This window comes from Cynoglossus semilaevis, chromosome 6 (genome assembly GCF_000523025.1).
Source record: "Cynoglossus semilaevis isolate Cse_v1.0 chromosome 6, Cse_v1.0, whole genome shotgun sequence".
Classification (NCBI taxonomy): Eukaryota; Metazoa; Chordata; class Actinopteri; order Pleuronectiformes; family Cynoglossidae; genus Cynoglossus; species Cynoglossus semilaevis.
This window is the reverse complement of record NC_024312.1, coordinates 4,285,613-4,305,246: the sequence shown is the minus strand read 5'-3', so window position 1 is coordinate 4,305,246 and position 19,634 is coordinate 4,285,613. Positions and strand designations below refer to the sequence as shown.

At 44.7% G+C, this 19,634-nt stretch overlaps 2 protein-coding genes and 1 long non-coding RNA gene across 4 annotated transcripts in view; all 3 read left to right on the top strand.

Annotated features, from left to right (window-relative positions):
• Positions 1 to 5,405, top strand: part of LOC103379680 (transcriptional enhancer factor TEF-1-like) — a 10,823-nt gene extending 5,418 nt beyond the window's left edge. Inside the window, exons 3-12 of one of the 2 annotated variants that reach the window (XM_008311306.3) lie at positions 1,320 to 1,384; positions 1,941 to 2,003; positions 2,521 to 2,652; positions 2,745 to 2,794; positions 3,042 to 3,103; positions 3,599 to 3,726; positions 3,802 to 3,975; positions 4,725 to 4,865; positions 4,983 to 5,135; positions 5,254 to 5,405. In XM_008311306.3, the coding sequence (XP_008309528.1) occupies positions 1,320 to 1,384; positions 1,941 to 2,003; positions 2,521 to 2,652; positions 2,745 to 2,794; positions 3,042 to 3,103; positions 3,599 to 3,726; positions 3,802 to 3,975; positions 4,725 to 4,865; positions 4,983 to 5,135; positions 5,254 to 5,367 (1,082 nt within the window). In that variant the 3' untranslated portion in view covers positions 5,368 to 5,405. Of the gene's footprint in view, positions 1 to 1,319; positions 1,385 to 1,940; positions 2,004 to 2,520; positions 2,653 to 2,744; positions 2,795 to 3,041; positions 3,104 to 3,595; positions 3,727 to 3,801; positions 3,976 to 4,724; positions 4,866 to 4,982; positions 5,136 to 5,253 lie in introns of both variants that reach the window. The other variant, XM_008311305.3, reaches the window with a different exon arrangement.
• Positions 5,406 to 8,234: 2,829 nt separating this feature from the next.
• Positions 8,235 to 11,493, top strand: olfml1 (olfactomedin-like 1). Its single transcript, XM_008311304.3, has 9 exons — positions 8,235 to 8,569; positions 9,010 to 9,113; positions 9,184 to 9,374; positions 9,456 to 9,559; positions 9,672 to 9,863; positions 10,332 to 10,512; positions 10,598 to 10,757; positions 10,848 to 11,000; positions 11,382 to 11,493. The coding sequence occupies exons 1-8, from the start codon at positions 8,441 to 8,443 to the stop codon at positions 10,996 to 10,998; spliced, it is 1,212 nt and encodes a 403-aa protein (XP_008309526.1). The 5' UTR covers positions 8,235 to 8,440; the 3' UTR covers positions 10,999 to 11,000; positions 11,382 to 11,493.
• Positions 11,494 to 12,199: 706 nt separating this feature from the next.
• LOC107988695 (uncharacterized) overlaps positions 12,200 to 19,634 on the top strand; it is a 21,060-nt gene continuing 13,625 nt past the window's right edge. Inside the window, exons 1-3 of the long non-coding RNA XR_001760182.2 lie at positions 12,200 to 12,703; positions 12,939 to 13,045; positions 13,998 to 14,090. This is a non-coding gene — a long non-coding RNA (uncharacterized LOC107988695). The remainder of the gene's footprint in view (positions 12,704 to 12,938; positions 13,046 to 13,997; positions 14,091 to 19,634) is intronic.

Sequence of the window (19,634 nt, the reverse complement as noted above, 5' to 3'; positions counted from 1 at the left end):
CCCCAGGGTTAGCGAAGGATGATAATTCACCGTTAAGACTCTGAGAAAGACCAGCTGGCCCCTCTGGAGTCAGATGTCAGCCCCCACAGCCAGGGCCCACGCTGTCTGTGTGTGTGTGTGTGTGTGCGTGTGTGTACTGGCACCCCTGCATGTATTTACATGTATGTGTGTATTCATGTGTGCCGTTGTCAGTGGCAGCTTTTGATTGGTGGAGGGAAAACACCTGCAGGAGGAGCTGTAGATTTTATCAGTCCCAGCTACCAGGACCAGAGTGGTCACAGAACACACACACACACACACACACACACACACACCATCTGCTTGCTAGTTAGAGCTATTGTTGAGAGCCATTTGGAGAGTGCATGCAGGTTTTGGCTTTGTGCTGATCTTGACCGTGGGTCGGCCAGCTGGCCTGACGTTGGTTTTCCACTTGGTCGGAACAGAAAGAAAAGAAAAGACAGAAAAACAGGCCATGATACAGAGGCTGAGCAGCCAATGAAACGACAACATGAGCTGGACGTGAAGGTTGAGAATGAATCAGATCAGTTCAGACTTTGATGACATCACTGTTTCACTCGTCATCTACAGCAGTGTTTCCCAAATATTTTGGACCCATACTTTAAAAGTCACAAACCTTTGCGACACCAAGTCAATAGACATTATTCGTAAACTCCTGGGAAACATGATGCGAGACGACCCAAAAAAAATCTCTTGTGAACCACCTGAGGGTCACGACCCAGACTTTGGAAAAACAACAGGGATGTTGCTGCAGTAGAGACAGTTGGAGTTTTCACTTTCCTTCATTTTTCTGGAGTTTTTTCCCAGATGAATAATTCCATCATTTGGATTAGTCACAGATAAAAACAGGTGAGAAACACTGACACCTATCTGCAGGAATGGGTCAGTGCCTTCACTGCAAATGAATCTGTTTGTTAAATAATCCATGTGCTGCACTGTGCTAACCCACACGTGCACTGATTCAGGCACGCACATGTTTCCCTCACACACACACACACACACACACACACACACACACACTCAGGTTTGTTTCCTCCTCCTACACCGGCCACGTCACGCTGAGTCTGCTGTGCTCTCCATTCAACGGCCCTGCATTGTAACTGTGTGTGTGTGTGTGTGTCAGCACAGGTACAGCTGCAGCCTGCTGGTTCCTTTAATCAGGGACAGCCAGTCGGCATGAATGCATGTATTGTTGGCTCGTGTGTATTCAGGGCTGCGGTGTTCATGTGATTGTGTGTGTGTGTGTGTGTGTGTGTGAACGACGTCACATCAATACTGTGTTCTGTGTTTTCTGCCTCCAGGTCGAAACGAGCTGATAGCCCGATACATCAAGTTGAGGACAGGAAAGACGCGAACCAGGAAACAGGTGATTATTAACACATCACAGCTCAGACTGTCCCTGAACACATCACAGCTTAGACTGTCCCTGAACACATCACAGCTCAGACTGTCCCTGAACACATCACAGCTCAGACTGTCCCTGAACACATCACAGCTCAGACTGTCCCTGAACCCTAACCTGAGTTAACAGGGTCACAGCTGAACAGAAAGTGAGCAGAGCTTTTGCTCCACACACACATTTTAACATCACGTGAATGAAGTTCCATGTTTGAGTGAACGGAGTCAGTGTCGACTGAACAACAACATGGTGACTTGAGAAAAACGTCCAGTTAGGGTTAGTCTGATTCAGGTTTTTTCTTTTGTTTTTTATTGGTTGAAGAAAAGGAAAAAAAAGTGTGTGTTTTTCTCTGTTTGTATGTGAGTGTGTGTGTACGAGAGAGAGAGAGGGAGAGAGAGAGAGACTAAGCCTCTTCCAGTGTAGCAACAGGCTTTTCATTACCATGGCAACTCACTGTTTGGTCCTCCCCCCTCCCTTTTTTTTTACCTCCCCTGCTCCCTCTTTCTCCCTCGTCTCCGTCTAGGTTTCCAGTCATATCCAAGTTTTAGCCCGAAGGAAATCCAGGGAGTTTCAGTCCAAACTAAAGGTAAAACCAGATCCTGGTTCCATCCCAGTCACCAACTCAGACCTGGTCCAGAGACTCAGACTGAACACCATGAGCTGGACTTGGTCCAGACTGGGTCACATGACCTGGAAATAAAGTTTAGACCCAGAGGTCAGAGGTTGACCACTGGTCAGTGGTAAAAAAAAAATCTGTGATCTCAGCAAAACATTTTAAAAAAGCTCCACCTACAGACGCTGTAGAGTATTACAGTCACTGATTCTAAAGGGTCCACCAGCAAAAACCCCCCCCCCCCCTCAGAAGACCTGACCCTGAACATGTCAGTCTAAGGCAGAGGTGCCCAATACGTGGATCAGGGTCCACCAGTAGATCGCAAAGGCAGTACTGGTGGACCATGAGCAATAACATAAATCTTTTTAATTAAATCTCTAGAACTAGATTAGCAATAATACTGTCTGACATGACTGGAACAGAGACCAGTGTAAAGGTCATGGAGGTCATTCCAGTGACAGTGGTCCCTGAACTCTGACGGTGTTTTCAGGACCAGAACACGAAGGACAAAGCCCTTCAGAGCATCTCGTCCATGTCCTCAGCTCAGATCGTCTCAGCCACAGCCATTCACAGCAAACTGCTGCCAGGACTGGTCCGGAGCAGTTTCCCTGCCAATGCACAGGTACAACACACACACTCACACACACACACACACACACACGGCCTTAGTGTACGTCCTGATTGAACTGAAATGCCCATTGTGTGTGTTTTCAGCTGTGGCAGGGCGTGATACCAGGGGGTCAGTCCAGTTCCACCACAGAAGAGTAAGCCACGCCCACCTTGAACAATCAATCAATCATCTCTTTTCACCTGATATTGATTTCTCTGTTGCTCTCACACACGGACAAGACACCGTGTGATTTTACCTCCAGATAATTTTCAGAAGTTTTTAAATTTTTGAGCACAGAGACTCTCTTGACCTGTGACCTGTGACCTGTGTGGACAGACCACAGATCCGTCTGACTGTGTCTCCCCCCTCTGCTCTGCTCTCTCTCTCTCTCTGCCTCTCAGCATCAAGCCGTTCTCTCAGCAGGCCTTCCACGTGCAGACAGCAGGAACCACCACCATCTCAGGTGAGAGGGAACATGGAACCGTTACTGTCTCCTCTGTCTCTGTCTCTGTCTCTGTCTCTGTCTCTGTCTCTGTTAGCGTCCTGCAGGACGGCTCTCCGGTGGGTTTTACAGAGTGTCAGAAAAGACAAGAAGAATTACAATAGGTGTGTGTGACCTCTGCTAAGAAGAAGAAGAAGAAGAAGAAGAAGAAGAAGAAGAAGAACCAGCCAGAATCCAGAGAAACTCATCCAACAGAACCCGACCATAGGAAGAATGTGAACTAGACTAAACTGTCCTGACGGAAACCGTTCAAGGGTTTTATTTAGTGGAAATACAGCTGCTAAAAAGAGCACAGAGCCTCACCGTTGGAGCAGCTGTACACCTCCAACTAGTTCATCTAAACACACCTGAAGATTTACTACTTCAATCTTCTAGTTCATCTAAACACACCTGAAGATTAACTACTTAAATCTTAAAAGTGTGTGTGTGTGTGTGTCTCTGTGTGTGTCTTAGCAGTTTTCGAACCTCCCACCGCGGCCCAAACACACAGAGAGCCCGCGTGGCAGGGTCGCTCCGTCTGCACCACCAAACTACGACTGGTGGAGTTCTCATCGTTTCTGGAGACACAGAAGGAGCAGGAGGCAGTAAGTGTCTCACACACACACACAGAGACTCCTCAGTTCGTCTTCTTCACCTGACCTGTCTCTCTCCGTCCTCAGTACAACAAGCATCTGTTTGTGGACGTCAGTCAGAGCAGCCCCGGCTACAGCGACCCCCTGCTGGAGTGTGTGGACATCAGGCAGATCTACGACAAGTTCCCTGAGAAGAAGGGCGGCCTCAAGGAGCTCTTCAGCAAAGGGCCGCAAAACGCTTTCTACCTGATCAAGTTCTGGGTGAGATCAAACTCCATGACGTCGACCGTGTTTCTTCTGATCACCACTAGAGGGCCTTGTTTCGTTTTTCCTGTGTTTTCACACTCGGAGCCAGATGTCTTTGTCTGCAAGCGTAGGGTTGCGAGTGTGAGTGTGTGTGTGTGTCCTCTCTGTCCACCTGGGATACGGAGGTGGGGAGTTGATAAACGCACGGTGGCTTTGTTTGAACACCTGCTCCCTGCCCTGCTGGCTGGTTGCTCCAGCTCCACCTTCCGGTGTGTGTGTGTGTGTGTGTGTGTGTGTGTGTGAACCACAGAAATCTGGACTCGGGTGAATTTGCTGTTAGGGATCGGGGCAGTGTGAATGTGGGTGTGAATGGTTATTTGTGTCTATGTGTTGCCCTCTGATTGAAAGGGTGCCATCACCTGGTGACTACTGGGATTGGCTTCACTTCTGCTTAATATTAAATATGTAAAATATTGATTAAACATTTACGCAGGTTTGAAATAGAACTGTTATACACAAGAATCAATAAATTATTAAATAAACCCAAAGCCTGTTCTGATTGGACCTCAAGCCCCGAACCTTACCCTCAGCCTCACCCTGACACAACCTAACGCAGTGATTCCCAACCTCTGTAGAGATCATTAGGTGTGACGCGGAAAATGATCCAGTTTCACCTAATTATACCTAACGCAGTGATTCCCAACCTCTGTTTCACCTAATTGGTCCAAAAACTATGATTGACCTCTGACCTCTGCTTCCCTCAGGCCGACCTTAACTACAGCGGACAGGACGATCCTACGGCGTTCTACGGAGTCAGCAGTCAGTACGAGAGCTCGGAGAACATGACCATCACCTGCTCCACTAAGGTCTGCTCCTTTGGCAAACAGGTGGTGGAGAAGGTGGAGGTCAGTGGATCCTTGTCTATTCTTTCTCTGACTTTCTGAGACCTAAAGTTCTGCTCCAGGGTGAGAACAGTTTTGGTTCTTCTGTATTTTTAACATTTTCTACTCTACGTCTCACAGACAGAATACGGCAGGTTTGAAAACGGACGCTTCGTCTACAGGATCAGCCGTTCTCCCATGTGTGAATACATGATCAACTTCATCCACAAACTCAAGCACCTGCCTGAGAAGTACATGATGAACAGTGTCCTGGAGAACTTCACCATTCTGCTGGTGAGGACGGTCGGGGTGTGTGTGTGTGTGTGTGTGTGTCACATCTGTCACCTGTGTTTGGACCTCCCTCTTCTAACTCTGTGTGTGTGTGTGTGTGTGTGTGTGTGTGTCCATCCAGGTGGTGACCAACAGAGACACTCAGGAAACCTTGCTGTGTATGGCGTGTGTGTTCGAAGTGTCGAACAACGAGCACGGAGCGCAGCATCACATTTATCGACTCGTTAAGGAATAACACACACACACACACACACGCACACGTAAAAAAAAAAATCTACAATCAGGTTTTTCTAGTTGTGGTGGATTAAAAAAACTCCAGTGGAGAATTCGTAGAACTCGACGCAAATCGGTAAAAGAAGCAACGTTTTGAGTTGTTTTACACAAACTCGGAAGAAAAACATCAACATAACAATTTCTCTCCTCTATTAAATCAGTGTGTGTGTGTGTGTGAGTGTGTGTGCGTGTGTGTGTTATCAAGTGCATACTAGAGGTCAGACCCTGTGTGTGATCAACAGGACATAAAAGTTTCAAAGTTCAGAGTCACTTTGAACTGCAATCTTAAGAAAAAAGTAAATCAAGAAAATGAAGAAGAGGAAGAAGAAGAACAACATAAGAAAAATTCACTTTTTACCTTTTGTATTTTTTCTTTAACTAAAAGAAAAGTAACATTAGATTTTAATCCTTGGGAAATTGTTTATAAATAGCAGCATATAAATTGTATTTTAACTCCAGGAACAATTCAAATATATGTTTAATTTTTAATAAATAATAAATAAGTTATAATCATCAAACACAGGCCTGGACAGGCAGCCGTACGTTTCCTGTAAAAAATTTCAAATTAAAAGCATCTCTTTGATTTTCAGCACACTAGTAAAAAGCCCATACGTTCTGACCTGCTGTAGGTTCTAGTTCCTGTGGTGAAACGGTACCTAACGGTTCCTGGTCTGGAGATTACTGAAGAAGAAAATACCAAAAATGTTGAAGTCTACTGTAGCAGGTGTCATTTTCAGCAGCATGAAGTGCCTTTGACTGGAAACGCCTTTTCACTGTGTTCTTTCTTTTACAACTCCCTGACGGTTAGCTGTTAGCTGTTAGCTGCTAGCTGTGGTCAGCAGCAGGTACGACAAAAAAACACAAACAAACAACATGTTATACTATCTATATTTTATATAGAAAAAAAGAACTCATCAGGCCACGTTCAGTACGTCTCATCGACACTAATGTAAATGAGAAGATCATCAGCGAAACAATCGATTCTTTTAAACTGGGTTTGACCTGGATGAGAAGCAACTCAGAGATTTTCTACCTTTGTGCCTCAAATATTCACACCCGTCACCGTGTCAACCTGTCGTGTTCCTACTGTTGGTCTAACAACAAGTGTGAACAGAGATGGTTAAGCAGACGCCCACACCAGCACCAACTTCAAACAACAACCATCTGTCGGCCTTAATCCAACACGTAGTAATAACCCTGTGTCTGGGAACTGACTAGCACCAACGAACCAAAGACAGTCACCACACCAGGCAAAAGAGGAAGTGATTTGTTAGCAGTAACTCAGCAGCTTCTGCCAAATATGTAGACGTTGGTGTGGTTTGCCTTTATTGCCCCCTCTGCCCCACCCCGCCCCGTCCCCAGGTAAACTGCTACAATATTTGGCCCTCAGTTTTAAGTAATGATGACATGAGAACCACCACAAGAAGAAGATGTTGTGAGGACTTGACGGTTTCTCTGTCAATACGGCACATAAATTATGTCACTAAAAAAAAAATCCCAAATATGGCCTTGAATATTTTTCCACTTTAGTGCACGTGCACGTGCAACCTCCCCCCTCACCCTCCTCACCCCCCGTTCAGTGTGTGTGTTTCTGTGTGTGTGTGTGTTGCTGTGCACTGTATGAATGAGGTTTATTCCAGATGTTGTTGTTTACTCGTGATATTCTGATGTTTCATCCAGAAGATTAAAGACGTTTGTAAGACGTGCATCCATTGGTCCACACAGGGCCTGACCTTTTGTGACCTTTCTTTTCTTCCCCCTCATGGCTAAAAGTATGTTAGATATTTTACACTTCTGTAGAGACTTTGTACGTATGATATGCTGTTCAGTTTGAATAAATGCTCAGCTGTGACCTGGACTCTGCCTGCTTTGGTCGGACGTCGCCGACTTTAACATCAGAAATGATTTGTTTGGATTCAGTTAAGAGAAAATCAACTAATAATAACAACGAAACAGCTGCAGTGTGTGTGTGTAAACGGCTGGACATTTGGAGCTGAATTTATTTTATAAATCAAATTAAAAAATGAATTCAGACAATAACATCATATATGACCATAAATAACTAGCGGGTTTATTATTATTATTATTTTCTGGGGCATGGATGACCGTGCAGTTTGTCAGATTTTGGCCAGATGCTGCCATCTACTGGGCTAATAATGATATAACATCAGACTGAAAACATTTTGACCATGATGTTTGATTCTTTTACGTTCTTGCTTTCTTTATTCTCTCTTTCTTGTTTCTTTCTTTCTTTTCTCTGTCTTACTTTTTTCTTTCTTATTTCTTTCTTTTTCTTTCTTTTTCTTATTTTCTTTTTGCTTTTTTTTACTTCTTTTTTTCCCGTCTTTCTTTTTCTTTCTTTTTGCCTTTTTTCTTTCTTTTTTTTATTTCTTTCGTAAACATCTTTTAAACAGATCATTCACATTATGTGTGGTTAGTGATTTCAAGATCTCCAGACCTAAATGCTAGGCTAATGCTACTTTTAGATTAGGGCCACAGCAAAAAAAGACAATAGTTTAACAGCAACAGTTTAGTGAGAAATCTGTGATCAGACCTTCAGAACAGCCATGTCCTCAACATCCCTTCTGTATTTTTTTCTTTCTTTCTTTCTTTCTTCAAAAAAAAAAACAGAAAGAAAGAACAATCAGACTATTCTTGTTATTGTTTGGACAATATTCCTTCACTCTGCCCCACGGACCAGACCCTGGTCTGTGTGAGAACTGAGGACGTGTCAGTGGACATCTGGAGAACGTTACCGTACAGAACAGCACCAACTGTCTTTCTCTTATTCATACCTCATGTAAACAGACTCCAAAAAAGGCGAGGCGGGGGAGTAAAGGAGGGAGGGGCCGGGACACGAACTCAGTTCCATCTCAGAACTCCACTGCTACAAGAAGAGAAGAAAGTTCTGGAGCTAAAATTCAAGACAGCATACAAAAGCAGAAGAGGACCCACGCTGACGCAGCCCACGTGGACTGGTCCACAGCGTATAATAATAATAATTCACAGTTTGTTTTTACAGAACAGTCCGACTCATGTCAGGCCCAGCGGTGGTCGTTCTTTTACTCTCTCTTCTTCTGACTCTGACTGCAGTTCAGGCCCAAGGATCTTCTCAGGACTCCTTCATCATCCAGTACCTGGAGAGGAGGCTGGTGCAGATCGAGGTGGGTCACTGCACACACACACACACACTTGGTCAGTAGTGGTCAGTGAACCCCTGATTTGAACAGGGAGACCAATCTAGTTTAGGTCCAGTTCCTGAAGATGGAACCGCGTTCTGTTTTGCACAGCAGATCTTTAATTTGAGGATTATTTTTTCTTTGCCACTAATCTGTATGCTTGATTGATCAATGAGGAAGAGGAGGAGGAAGAAGGAGGAGGAAAATACACATACGTGCTGTATAAACATCTTCAAACATGAATTGACATGAAAACAGGAGAATAAACCTAGTGGTAGATATCAGTACTGCATCATATTTGTCTGTACACACCCCTCAACAGCCATACTGTAAATGAAAGAGTTGGATCTGGGCTGCACACGTATGTTTGGTCTGATATGTGACCCATGTCATGTGGTGTTTTTGTCCTGTGTCAATCAAACCAGGAGCGTCTGAACCAATGTGAGCAGAACACAATAACCGTCACGCAGAAGACCTATGACCTCTCCTCTGAGGTCAGGGGGTCTCTGTCCTCCCTCACTGCTCTCAGGTAAACTCCCCCATGCACATCCGTACAGACACGCTCTCTGCCCAGGACTTGACCAGTGCTGCGTCCACAGATCGGAGATGAAGAACCAGCTGGACGGTGTGAGCGTACGAGTGGATCGGATGGAGAGAGAGCTGGAGTATCTGGAAAACAAGATTCCCACGCAGGGAGACATTGAGATGGAGGAGGCGCTGCTGGAGCAGCAGATCAAAGATGCTGAGCTGGACTTGTTAAAGACCAAAGCCAAGATCAAAATGGACAGGGGTAAGGAGGCTTCGGTGTCAAAGCTGTAGCACCGTGTGACGGGTGACACATTGGTTTTCAACTCATCTCCAACATCTTCAGACTGCAGCATGGCCCTGAGTCAAATCAAGTCTCTGAAGATTGTGAAGAAAGCTGGAGATGCGTCCGGTTCCTGGTTCAAGGATCCGACGGCCGGATCAGAAAAGGTTCTGTTTTTGTTCCTTATCTGCGCAGTAACATTTCTGTCTTTCTGTCAGTAGTTTACTGTGATGTACGATACGTGTGGATAAACCTCCTGGTCCTGGGCGACTCTTTCAGGTGTACCTGTTGAGTGGATTCTATAACAACACTCTGCTGGAGTACCATTCTCTACACAGCTTCACAGAGAAAAACAGCTCCACCCCAGCAAAGGTGCTGCAGCTGCCGTTCTATTGGCAGGGAACAGGTCATGTGGTTTACAACGGGTTCCTGTACTACCACAAGGCAGACACCCCCAACCAGATACTAAAGGTCAGAGACTCAGGACTGTGTGTTGTTGTAACTATATGTCTATCTATGTCAGGTGGGCCACAATTGGTCCGAATATTGAACAGGGGGGCGGGGTCAGGAACAAAGATAAAGAAAGATAAACAATGTGAAAATGTCATGCATAAAGGCTAAAATGCTGGAATATTGCAGGAAAAAGGCAGAAGTATAATGATAATATGAATAAATTATATAATTTGGAAAAGTTTGCCCATGCCTGATCTATCTGGTCCTGGGACAAACACATGGTCTGTGCAGCATACCGTATCAGCCTGATTTGGTTAGTACAACACATTTAGGGTCAGGGTCAGGGTCAGGGTCAGGGTCAACCAAATGGTTTGTTTAGATGATAGCATTTGCAAACTGCTGCACATTTTAAGATAAAAATAATCTGAAAACCTTGACTAGCATGAACTAATATGAAACTCTGTTGTCTTCCACTATCACACACAGGTGGCGCTGTTGAACACCACAGTGGTGGACAGCACTCTTCTTCCAGGAGCAGGTCGCATTCCAGTCTACAGCCTGAACCCCAACACCTATCTGGACCTGGCTGTGGATGAGCTGGGCCTCTGGGTCATCCACGCCGATGCAGAGTATGAAGGAAAACTGGTCGTTTCCAAACTTGATAAGGGTGAGACTTGACAAACCCGAGCCAGTGTGCTTCTGGTTCTGCTGGTTCTGTTGGGTCAATAATACATGTTGTTTCTACACCTTAGCAAGTCTGGCAGTGGAGTACACCTGGGACACACAGTGTCCAAGCCGTGACGCCGAGGGAGCGTTCCTGATCTGTGGAACACTCTACGTGGTCTACAACACACGCTACGGAGGGCGCTCCACGGTGCAGTGTCTCTATGACATCCACAACACCATCCACAGGTTGGAAGTGATAATATAAATATATATAAATATAAGATATAAAACCAGAGCACAGATGAGTTCCTTCCCACCTGTGGTCTGTCTTTGCAGTGAGGAGAGTCCGGTCCTGTTTTTTCCCAAGCGTTACACCAGCCACAGCAGCATCCACTACCATCCTGGAGACCAGCAGCTGTACGCCTGGGACGACGGCTACCAGACCATATATCACGTAGAGACCATCAGTGACCGGAGAGTTATTTAACAGTAAGGCCTTGACTTTAAAAGTGAGAATTTTTGAAAAGATGTGGGAGAAATAAATCCCTCTTGGAGGTTGGTGGGCCGTACAGATGATTATGTCATGGTCATTGTACCCCCCCCCCTCATCCCTCCCAATTCAATGACAATAATTTACTATTCTACACAACAAAAAAGAGCATTAATGCTAACATGTTTCCTGTTAACTTCAGCCATGGGCAGATGGAGTAGGACAAGATTAGCTTGAGGGCTGTTTTATTTTTATTTGGGTTGCAATTTTATTGTATCTTTTCCTCTTGTGAAAAAGATTTCTTCCCTGTCAGGTTTTATTCAGTTAGGGCTGATTTGACTCTGTTTGACTCTGTTTCCATGTATTTGGTTCTTTTCCAGAAAACAAATAACCATGGAACCTGCGTTAGAACCAAGGACTGGACTGCTTTTGTTTTTTGTTTTGTTTTTATTTTCATGTCATTGTTGAATAAAGTATAAAACTATATTAATACTCCCTATTTTCACTCAAACGTTGGCTTATTGACTCACACTGACCAGTCGTTTGACAGTGACAGTAATGACCGGGCGGTTTCATGGCTCGCTTTGACAAATGAACGCACACAATGCTACACGCTAAACCAATCACAGCCAGAGGAAGGCGGGGCCTCTTCAATCTCCAGGGGCGGGAAATAGTGCAGCGTCAACTGAAGGCGACGAAACTGGAGGAAGAGGCTCGTTTTTTGTTGTCTTTTTTGTCGTTTGTGATTGTAAAAGGATAAGGAGAAGAAACAACAACAGCGCCACCACCAGACGACGCAGTGTAAATCTGCACTTTGATGATTTTGGCTTCGCTGGAGGAGAAACGTCATCATCGATACAGCGAATACAGGTGCGACACAAACATATATATATATATGTCTCAGTAAAGTAACACAACAAAAATGCTTGTATTTTAGAGTCCTCACAAGTCAGTAATACCTGTTTGGCGCAGCTTTAAATGTATGTGACGTCACTTTCAGCTTCAGCAGATTTGTGGCTAACACACAGCATTCCAGAGGAGGGCAGTTATTTATAGTTTTTCTGGACCCAGTTTTTTTGGCTCAGCAGTAAATGCTGCTGACTTTGGCTTCAGAACGCTCTCTGTCTCAGGCCTTTGGAGAAAACAGAAACTCGAACAGTAGAACAGAACCAGTTCATCTCTGGCCTCAAAGTGAGGCCCTGGGAGGGGATGAGAGAAGCAGTGAAGCACTATGGGATGGCACTGTGAGGACCAGAGGGAATAAATTTGAAAATTAAAAGTAATATTTCACTCACAAATCAAATAATAATTTGAGATTTAGAAGTTGTGTTTTTGTCCTGGTGTCAATAAAGTATGGACTCTATTGTTTATTAGTCAACACTCATTATTTTAATAATACTTTTAATAAAGAAGTCACTTTTTAACTGCTCATCTAAACAAAGCTTGGGTTTTTTGATACTACCAGACTTCAGCAGCAGGTGGAGCTGTTTCAACAGTTCCTGAAACACAGGAAGCCAAAGTTGTCACAGCACTTGGTGAGAACTTTTTATTATTCATGAACGTTTCTGCCTCTATCCCTAACATACTTCCTGCAGGTGGCGCTGGGTGTCTCATCAATTCACTTTGTGATGCCCTGGTTCCTCACCTCGCTGCCCTGCTGGGATCCTGTCCTGACTGTGTGGGACTACATTTATCCAGCCTGGTATTTACACACAGACAAAATGTATAAATATGTGTGTAAAGATGTAAAATCTCTACCGTTTGTTTACAACAGAATTAAATATTGAACTGTTATGGGAGACAAAATGTATAAATATGTGTGTAAAGATGTAAAATCTGTACCGTTTGTTTGCAACAGAATGAAATGTTGTACTGTTTTTACACAGCTCCCTCTGCTGGCTAACTTTAGGTAAGCTGCTGCTGTTGTGTGTCTGCAGGCCTGTCTGCTGTGTTTGGCACTGCACTGACCGTCATTGATCTTCTGGAGGCTCAACTGATGGAGCTGAACCATGAAGGATCAGTGTTGACTCTGCTGCTCAGATGGGTAAGTACCAGTGCTTGTTCTTTCAGAAGGAACCCTGAATGGGACTGAGACAGAGGTCAGAGACTTCATTCCTCCATCAGACTGCTGTATGTGGCCTCCTCCTCCTCTTCTTCTTCTTCATGAATATCAATTCTCTCCTCATGTTTTGTCACTGGGTCTGACTGTTTGACTGTCAGCTGGTGTTTGATGGTTCAACAATCGACTTCACTAGTTTCTCATTAGTGTTCAACACGAAGCCTCTGTTTTTGAGATGAAGTTCTGTTGTCATAGTAACTCAGTGTATGTGTGTGCGTGTGTGAAAGTTGTCAAAAATCATCTGTTTCTCAGAGTTTCACTTATTATAATTGTCGCCCCCCTCCACGTTTGTCCGTTTGTTACATTACATTACAATACATTCATAATTTAATAGTAATATAATAATGAATTGAATATTTAGTTTCCGCTCCTGTCATTGGTCGGTTCCTGTGGCTAATACTATAACTCCACAGACTCACCCAGTCTGACTCAGGTTCTTACCCCTCCACCCCCCCCCCTTCACTGATGCCGACAGTCCCAGTCTGTTCTCACGATGCTGTTTGGTGGGAAGTGTGCCATCATCGGCCCACAGTGAGGAGCCCTTGTGGGCTGCTTGGCTCCGACAGCCTGGTCCGTAGTCAGCACTAAGTGGCCCCCACTGTCTCCCAGGGCAGGATCTCCTTACACTGGGAAGACAGTGAACAAGTGAGGGTCACAGCAGAGGGGGAGACATTAATGGAGGGTGGGAGACAAGGTAAGACCTGGGACAGCTGAGGGGGTGAGGTAAGACAGTCCCACATGTCCCACAACTGGGGAGAAAATACTGTGGAGACAAAAGGAGGCGCTGAGGAGTCGAGGTGGTTGTGAAGTCCTGGACACTGGACTGGAGGACAATCATTAAACTATTATTTTTTTCCCTTCCAAACCAAATAAACAGTGCCGACTACAAGGTTCTGGTCCCGACTCTATGGGAGATCCTGGTCCAGGACTGGAAGGACTAGTAGACTCTACAACCACAGAACCAAATCAGGTATGGCAACAAAATCACTGTCACTGGTCAACTTCATCTGTATAAGATAGAACCGTAGAGAACAAGTGATAGAACGGTCACATGACACGGTTGACTGTTGGTTCTCCACTGTTCTCTGATCAGAGACGTCGGCTGATGACTGTACACGTCCCTCTTCTAAGGAGAGGTGCCTGCAACTGTAGCCAGTGACGTGGCTGATGATTGGCTGCTGTGTAAGAACACCTGAGAGTTTAGACCAGAGGGACACAGGGGGCCCAGTGCGGCCCCTCCCTCTCTGAGCCATTCAGATCCTGTTACACACAAACACTGTTCTGTTGTCCTGCGTCTACATGGACTCAGGGAACAGGGGACATGTCTCCATCACACCGCTCCTGTTGACCCCCCCCCACCCCACACCCCTCGCCCTGGACTTCCTTAGATTCAAACTCTTTGAAGAAAACTTTTCCCATTTTACTCTTCACTTGTTAGCCGACTGTTAGCATCGCAGTTTCATGACGACATGATGGCGACGTTGATTCGTTGGTTTTGTTGGCTTACAAGGACAGAGTGGTCAAACTGTTGGTCAACATTTGTGAAGTTTGAAAAGTTTGAACCGTCGTACAACAACATACGATCCTCAAAGTGCGGCTGCTGTGTGTGTGTGTGTGTGTGTGTGTGCGTACATCTTCTTGACAGATCTAAGAGATGTAATCTTTTGAAGGTCGCTCAGATGTCACTACAGCAGGAGCAGGAAAGCCTTCAGCACTGAAGTTTCACAACTTCACCAAAGACACAGGCTGGAATGTGTGTGTGTGTGTCTGTGTGTGTGTGTGAGAGAGATAGTGTTACTCCGACGAGTCAGAGGTTGTTGAAGCTTCAGGGCTGTTTGTCAGTGCAGCTGGGAAGACAAAAAGTGTGTGTCAGTGTGTCTGTGTTTGTGTGTGTGTGTAGTCTGAGTGATGACTCATCCTCATTTGCTGCCCTGTCAGACCGTCTCCCCCTGGAGGCAGCAGGAGAAATGAGCTGATTCACTTTGTCAGACAGTTCCAGCGTTCCTCCGTCCGCCTCTGATCCTTTTCACTCCTGGTCTCAGTCCTCAGGCCTCGGCCACGCAGTCAGGAAGTCTTGATTATGAAACACAGAGAAGGAGGGTTTATGTGTCGATACAGAGGGAAACCAGAGGGCGGCGCTCCGTGTTCTAATAGATGAACTGGTACTAGACTCTGACCAAAAACCAACTGTTTTCATCATTAGTGAGAAAGTGAAGTGAATGTTGTCCAATCAGGACTCGTCAGCAGCCGTAAGGACCAATGAAAATGACCTTTCCTATTTATGGCTTTATTCTTTATTCAGTTTGAATCAGCAATTCATCCAGGTTCCAGGAACCGATTCATCCATTTGACATTGATTCCTATGTGGAAAATTGTTTCAGTTTTCCAATTCTTTGGTTCATGAATGGCCTTCGGGAACGAATCAAGTTGGTCACTGATCATTCAAAGAGGAACACATTAGAACACCTTCAGCCAAGTGTTCTTCACAGAACAGGATGATAATAGAACCGTTCCATCTGCTGCAGTAGTGTTTAGGTGTCTACACAGACCTACGTCAGTTCTAAACCAAGGGTTAGGGTCACACGTGAGTACGTCTGAATATATATACACACATGTGAACCTGAGAGAGACTTTTCCCAGTGCAGAGGAGGAAGTGAAGGGTGTTAGTGTTGGGGGGGATCCACAGGGAGCTGCAGACCTGAGTCAGCAGATTTAAAGTCAGTGTGTGTTATGCTGAGTCAGGCTGGTAGCTGTGCATTCTGTCCTTGTTGTTTTTCATCTGTTCTCCCCTCGTCTTTTATTTATCAAGAATTTGAAACTCTATTTTTTTCACTTCCTAACGACCAGTCAATCCCACTCTCCTGTCAATCGCAAAACATTGTTAATTGAACTGCCCCGTTGTTAACGCCCGCATACAGGCTGAGGTATGGGAGGTGTTCAGAGACGGACGAGTGACGGTTAACCTTTGACCTCTAAAAGCAGTGGACTGTTTGCACTGCTGGAGGACATGAATATTTCCATGAATTTGAACCTAATTATTGAAACTGAGGCTGTTTGTGGTGTGAAGCTGATGCAACTCATACATGATGGGATGTGAACAGAACAAGGTCCATGCTGGGGTCCAGGTCCTGACAGGGGTCCAGGTCCAGGCTGGGGTCCAGGTCCTGACAAGGGTTCAGGTCTAGGCTGGGGTCCTAGAAGAGAAAGATGGGATTGTGTAAGGAATGTGTGTTTAGTTAATCTCAGGTGTCACTCATAGATCAAATTTCAATTATAATTATTTACATTTTTATTATAATTATAATGTTGGGAGTAAGCATTTGATTCAAGTTTAGGTTAAAATTAATTTTACATTTTTTATGATTTATTTTTTCAAACCCAATTTTTCCCTTTTTCCTCCTTTGGTGAAGTAAATCAATGAATCGGTGTGATTTCTAGCCAGCAGAGAAAGATTCATCATCCAGTGCCCAGAAACCGGGACAGGAAGTTGGGTCACAGGCTGAAATAACAGCCTGTGCAGCTCTGGTTGCAGCTCATTGTTCTGTAATGATGGACAGAAATGAGTTCACACTTGGCTGGAGAAATAAAAACTGCTTCTGCTGCTGGTCATTAAACGATGAGTGAGTTAATCCTAAGGTCAAAGTTCAGCGATAGGAGGACATGTTGATTTGTATGTTTTGAGGGTTGATATTCTCCATCACTGTATTGTTTTTTATGGTGTTGGATGGAACAGTAGTGTCTATTTACTATGATGACACCACAGTTAGTGAAATCACATGTATGGCAATATATGGTATTATTGTAGTCCAGTGTCCAGAGTCCAGTGTCCAGAGTCCAGAGATCAGAGTCTCTTAGTGACATTTTTTTACTTGCACTGAAAACAACATCAGAACATGTGACATTCATTTCCAGAGATCTCTTCAGTTTTTAACTGCATTGATTCAGTTGTTTGTGACAAGATTCACATTTGTTTTTCATTTGTTTACAGTGGATCCAGTAGGTCTTCTGTGGGTCAGGTCTGATTGGACACACTTTGTCTGGAACTAGTCCCAGGCAGGGCTCCAGTTCATAGTTACTGCTACTAGGTAGGGCACAGTTGAAAAGGTGCTTCACACCGGAAATAAAACAAGAAGCAACCTTTAAAACATGTGTTAAAAAGATTAGCAGCTAGCTAACAAAACAACTGTGTGGTTGGGCAAGAGGAAGTACGAGTTTGTTTGCCCCGGGGCGGAGTGGGTCTAGACGTTATATGAAGAATGTTGGATCACAGATCTGACGTCAGAGCCCAATCAGTCGCAGCCCGGAGCTATGCTGCCCCCACAGGACAGCGTTGGTTTCACATACACGAAGCACAAGTGACATAAGGCTGGAAACAGCCCTGCACTCCATCACCTGAAACGGAACTCACGGGGGGAGGGAGTTAGAGGTTGGGGGGCAGGGTGGTGTTGGTGGTGTTGGTGGTGGGGCTAAACACTCACTCTGTCATTCATACCTTCTCATTATTTCCTGAGTCACAAAGAAACAGGCTAGCAGTGTATGTGTGTGTGTGTTGGTGTGTGTGTGTTACCTTTACTGTTATGTGTTGGTCTGTAGGTAGAGCTCAAGCAGACCAGAGAGGAGTTAGAGCTACACACACATGTACACACACAGGTACACACACAGGTACACACGCTATACAATCGTAACCTACTGTGCACTCACCTGTACTGGATTGTCTGCGCGCGTGTGTGTGTGTGTGTGTGCTCAGTACAGGTTGTCGTTCGTCTCAAATGTACAGGATGTAACTCAACACCTTGGATTTTATTTCGAGGTCCAGTTCCATCAGAAGTAGAAAAAAAAACTTCTCTGTTTGGATCAGAATGTGTCTCCATGTAAATTATAAACATAGGTTTGTTGTCGATTCATGTCGAGCCAAGGTTTCTCTGAACAGACGTTTCTTTAACAAACAATTACTTTGTATCACTTTTATTTAATCTTGAATGAGAAAAATCCTGAATTAACTCGCACTTACAATTGAAATGTATGACAACTTTGCAGGCGTGTGTGTGTCCAAATGTTGTGTGTGCTCTTCCACATCACTAATTATGGCATTAGGCTGCACACTGCTGTTTTGGCATCAGCACTGTGCAGTGAGATCCCAGGCTCCTGATTGGTAGATTTGTCTGACAGCTGTCAGCACTAATCCAATAAAATCCTGATCTCAGCCAATCCAAAGACCTCCTTCAGAGCCTGCTCAGATGTTATCTGAGCAACACAACCTGTTTCTTTATGAACTACACACCCAGTTTAATTACAAACCCACAAACCCTGGTCTGGCTGCTCTCCACAGTTTGAATGAAAACATCAACAAATTGATCAGTAATTGTTAAATTGTTTTGTCAAATGCTCAGGCTTTTCGTCTGGGTCTGGGTCAGGACTCATCTCCACTAACTGGGGGGATGGGGGGTGATGGTGAAAGACGATCAGGTCGACCTATGGATGAAGACTTAGATCCCTTTTATGCTTCAGTTTAGGTCAGAACCGACGTTTTCTCCATGATGACCCCCCCGCCCCGTACTGAAAATTGAAATTAAGCAAAGGAGTTTAGAGTAAAAAAAAACAACAAGAAACATCAGGCAGTTTGGTGATGAGCAGTTTAATCTTTCTAAAATGAGGATTGTTATATTAACTTTATTATTATTATTATTATTATTATTATTATAAAGAGAAGAGTTTTTTCATTGACTGGAGTCCAGTGTTTCTACACAGACGAGACTTGAACCGCAGACCTGCTGAGACACGTCAGCTGTTTGATGTACACAGAAGAAGAACTTCTCCTTCAGGAAAGTCTGACACTGATGGAGATGAATCACAGACATGGATGGAAGGAAGCCAAGAGTCACAGGTGGAGGACGGGGGGGTGGTGGTCTTAACATCAAAGATAACCTCCACTCAGGACTTTATCAGCAGCTCTTCCTGTTTCTGTTAGAAAATGATATGAAGCCGGGTCACCGTGACCTTTGACCCAACACACCCAAAAACACAACACCACACAAATGACTTGAATGACTGAAGATAAAAACACACATGAACACACACGTGTTCTGCCAGGGCAGTGGTGGCTCGGTGGTTAAGGACTTGTGTCCGGAAGGTCGCAGGTTCGAATCCACCGCCTTCAAGGTTCCTCTGAGGTGCACTGAGCATGGCACCGTCCCCACACGCTGCTCTCCAATGTTTTTTCTGTTAGTAAGATGATTTTAACTTCCATGAGCAAAATCCAGAACGACACTGAAGTGGACGTTAAAGGATTTTTAGCCCAGGAGGGGGCAGCATAACCACCTTCAATTAGGTAGCAAACATATTATAAATGGAAAAAATTATATGCAAATATTCTACTGAGAAAAGTGTTACCAAATGTGCAAAATTGAGAAAATACATCAAATCAGTGTTTCGATCTAAGGGAGCGCCCCCTTGTTGTAAACATGAACGTCAGTGTGTCGTACAAACACTGGACTACAGTGTGTTCACAGCCTGT

Excerpts from the sequence above, each read along its gene's own strand:
- olfml1 (XM_008311304.3), top strand. The coding sequence starts at position 8,441 with ATGTCAGGCCCAGCGGTGGTCGTTCTTTTACTCTCTCTTCTTCTGACT. Across the intron at positions 9,560-9,671 it reads CGACGGCCGGATCAGAAAAG|GTGTACCTGTTGAGTGGATT; the intron begins GTTCTGTTTTTG and ends CGACTCTTTCAG. Across the intron at positions 9,864-10,331 it reads CCCCCAACCAGATACTAAAG|GTGGCGCTGTTGAACACCAC; the intron begins GTCAGAGACTCA and ends TATCACACACAG.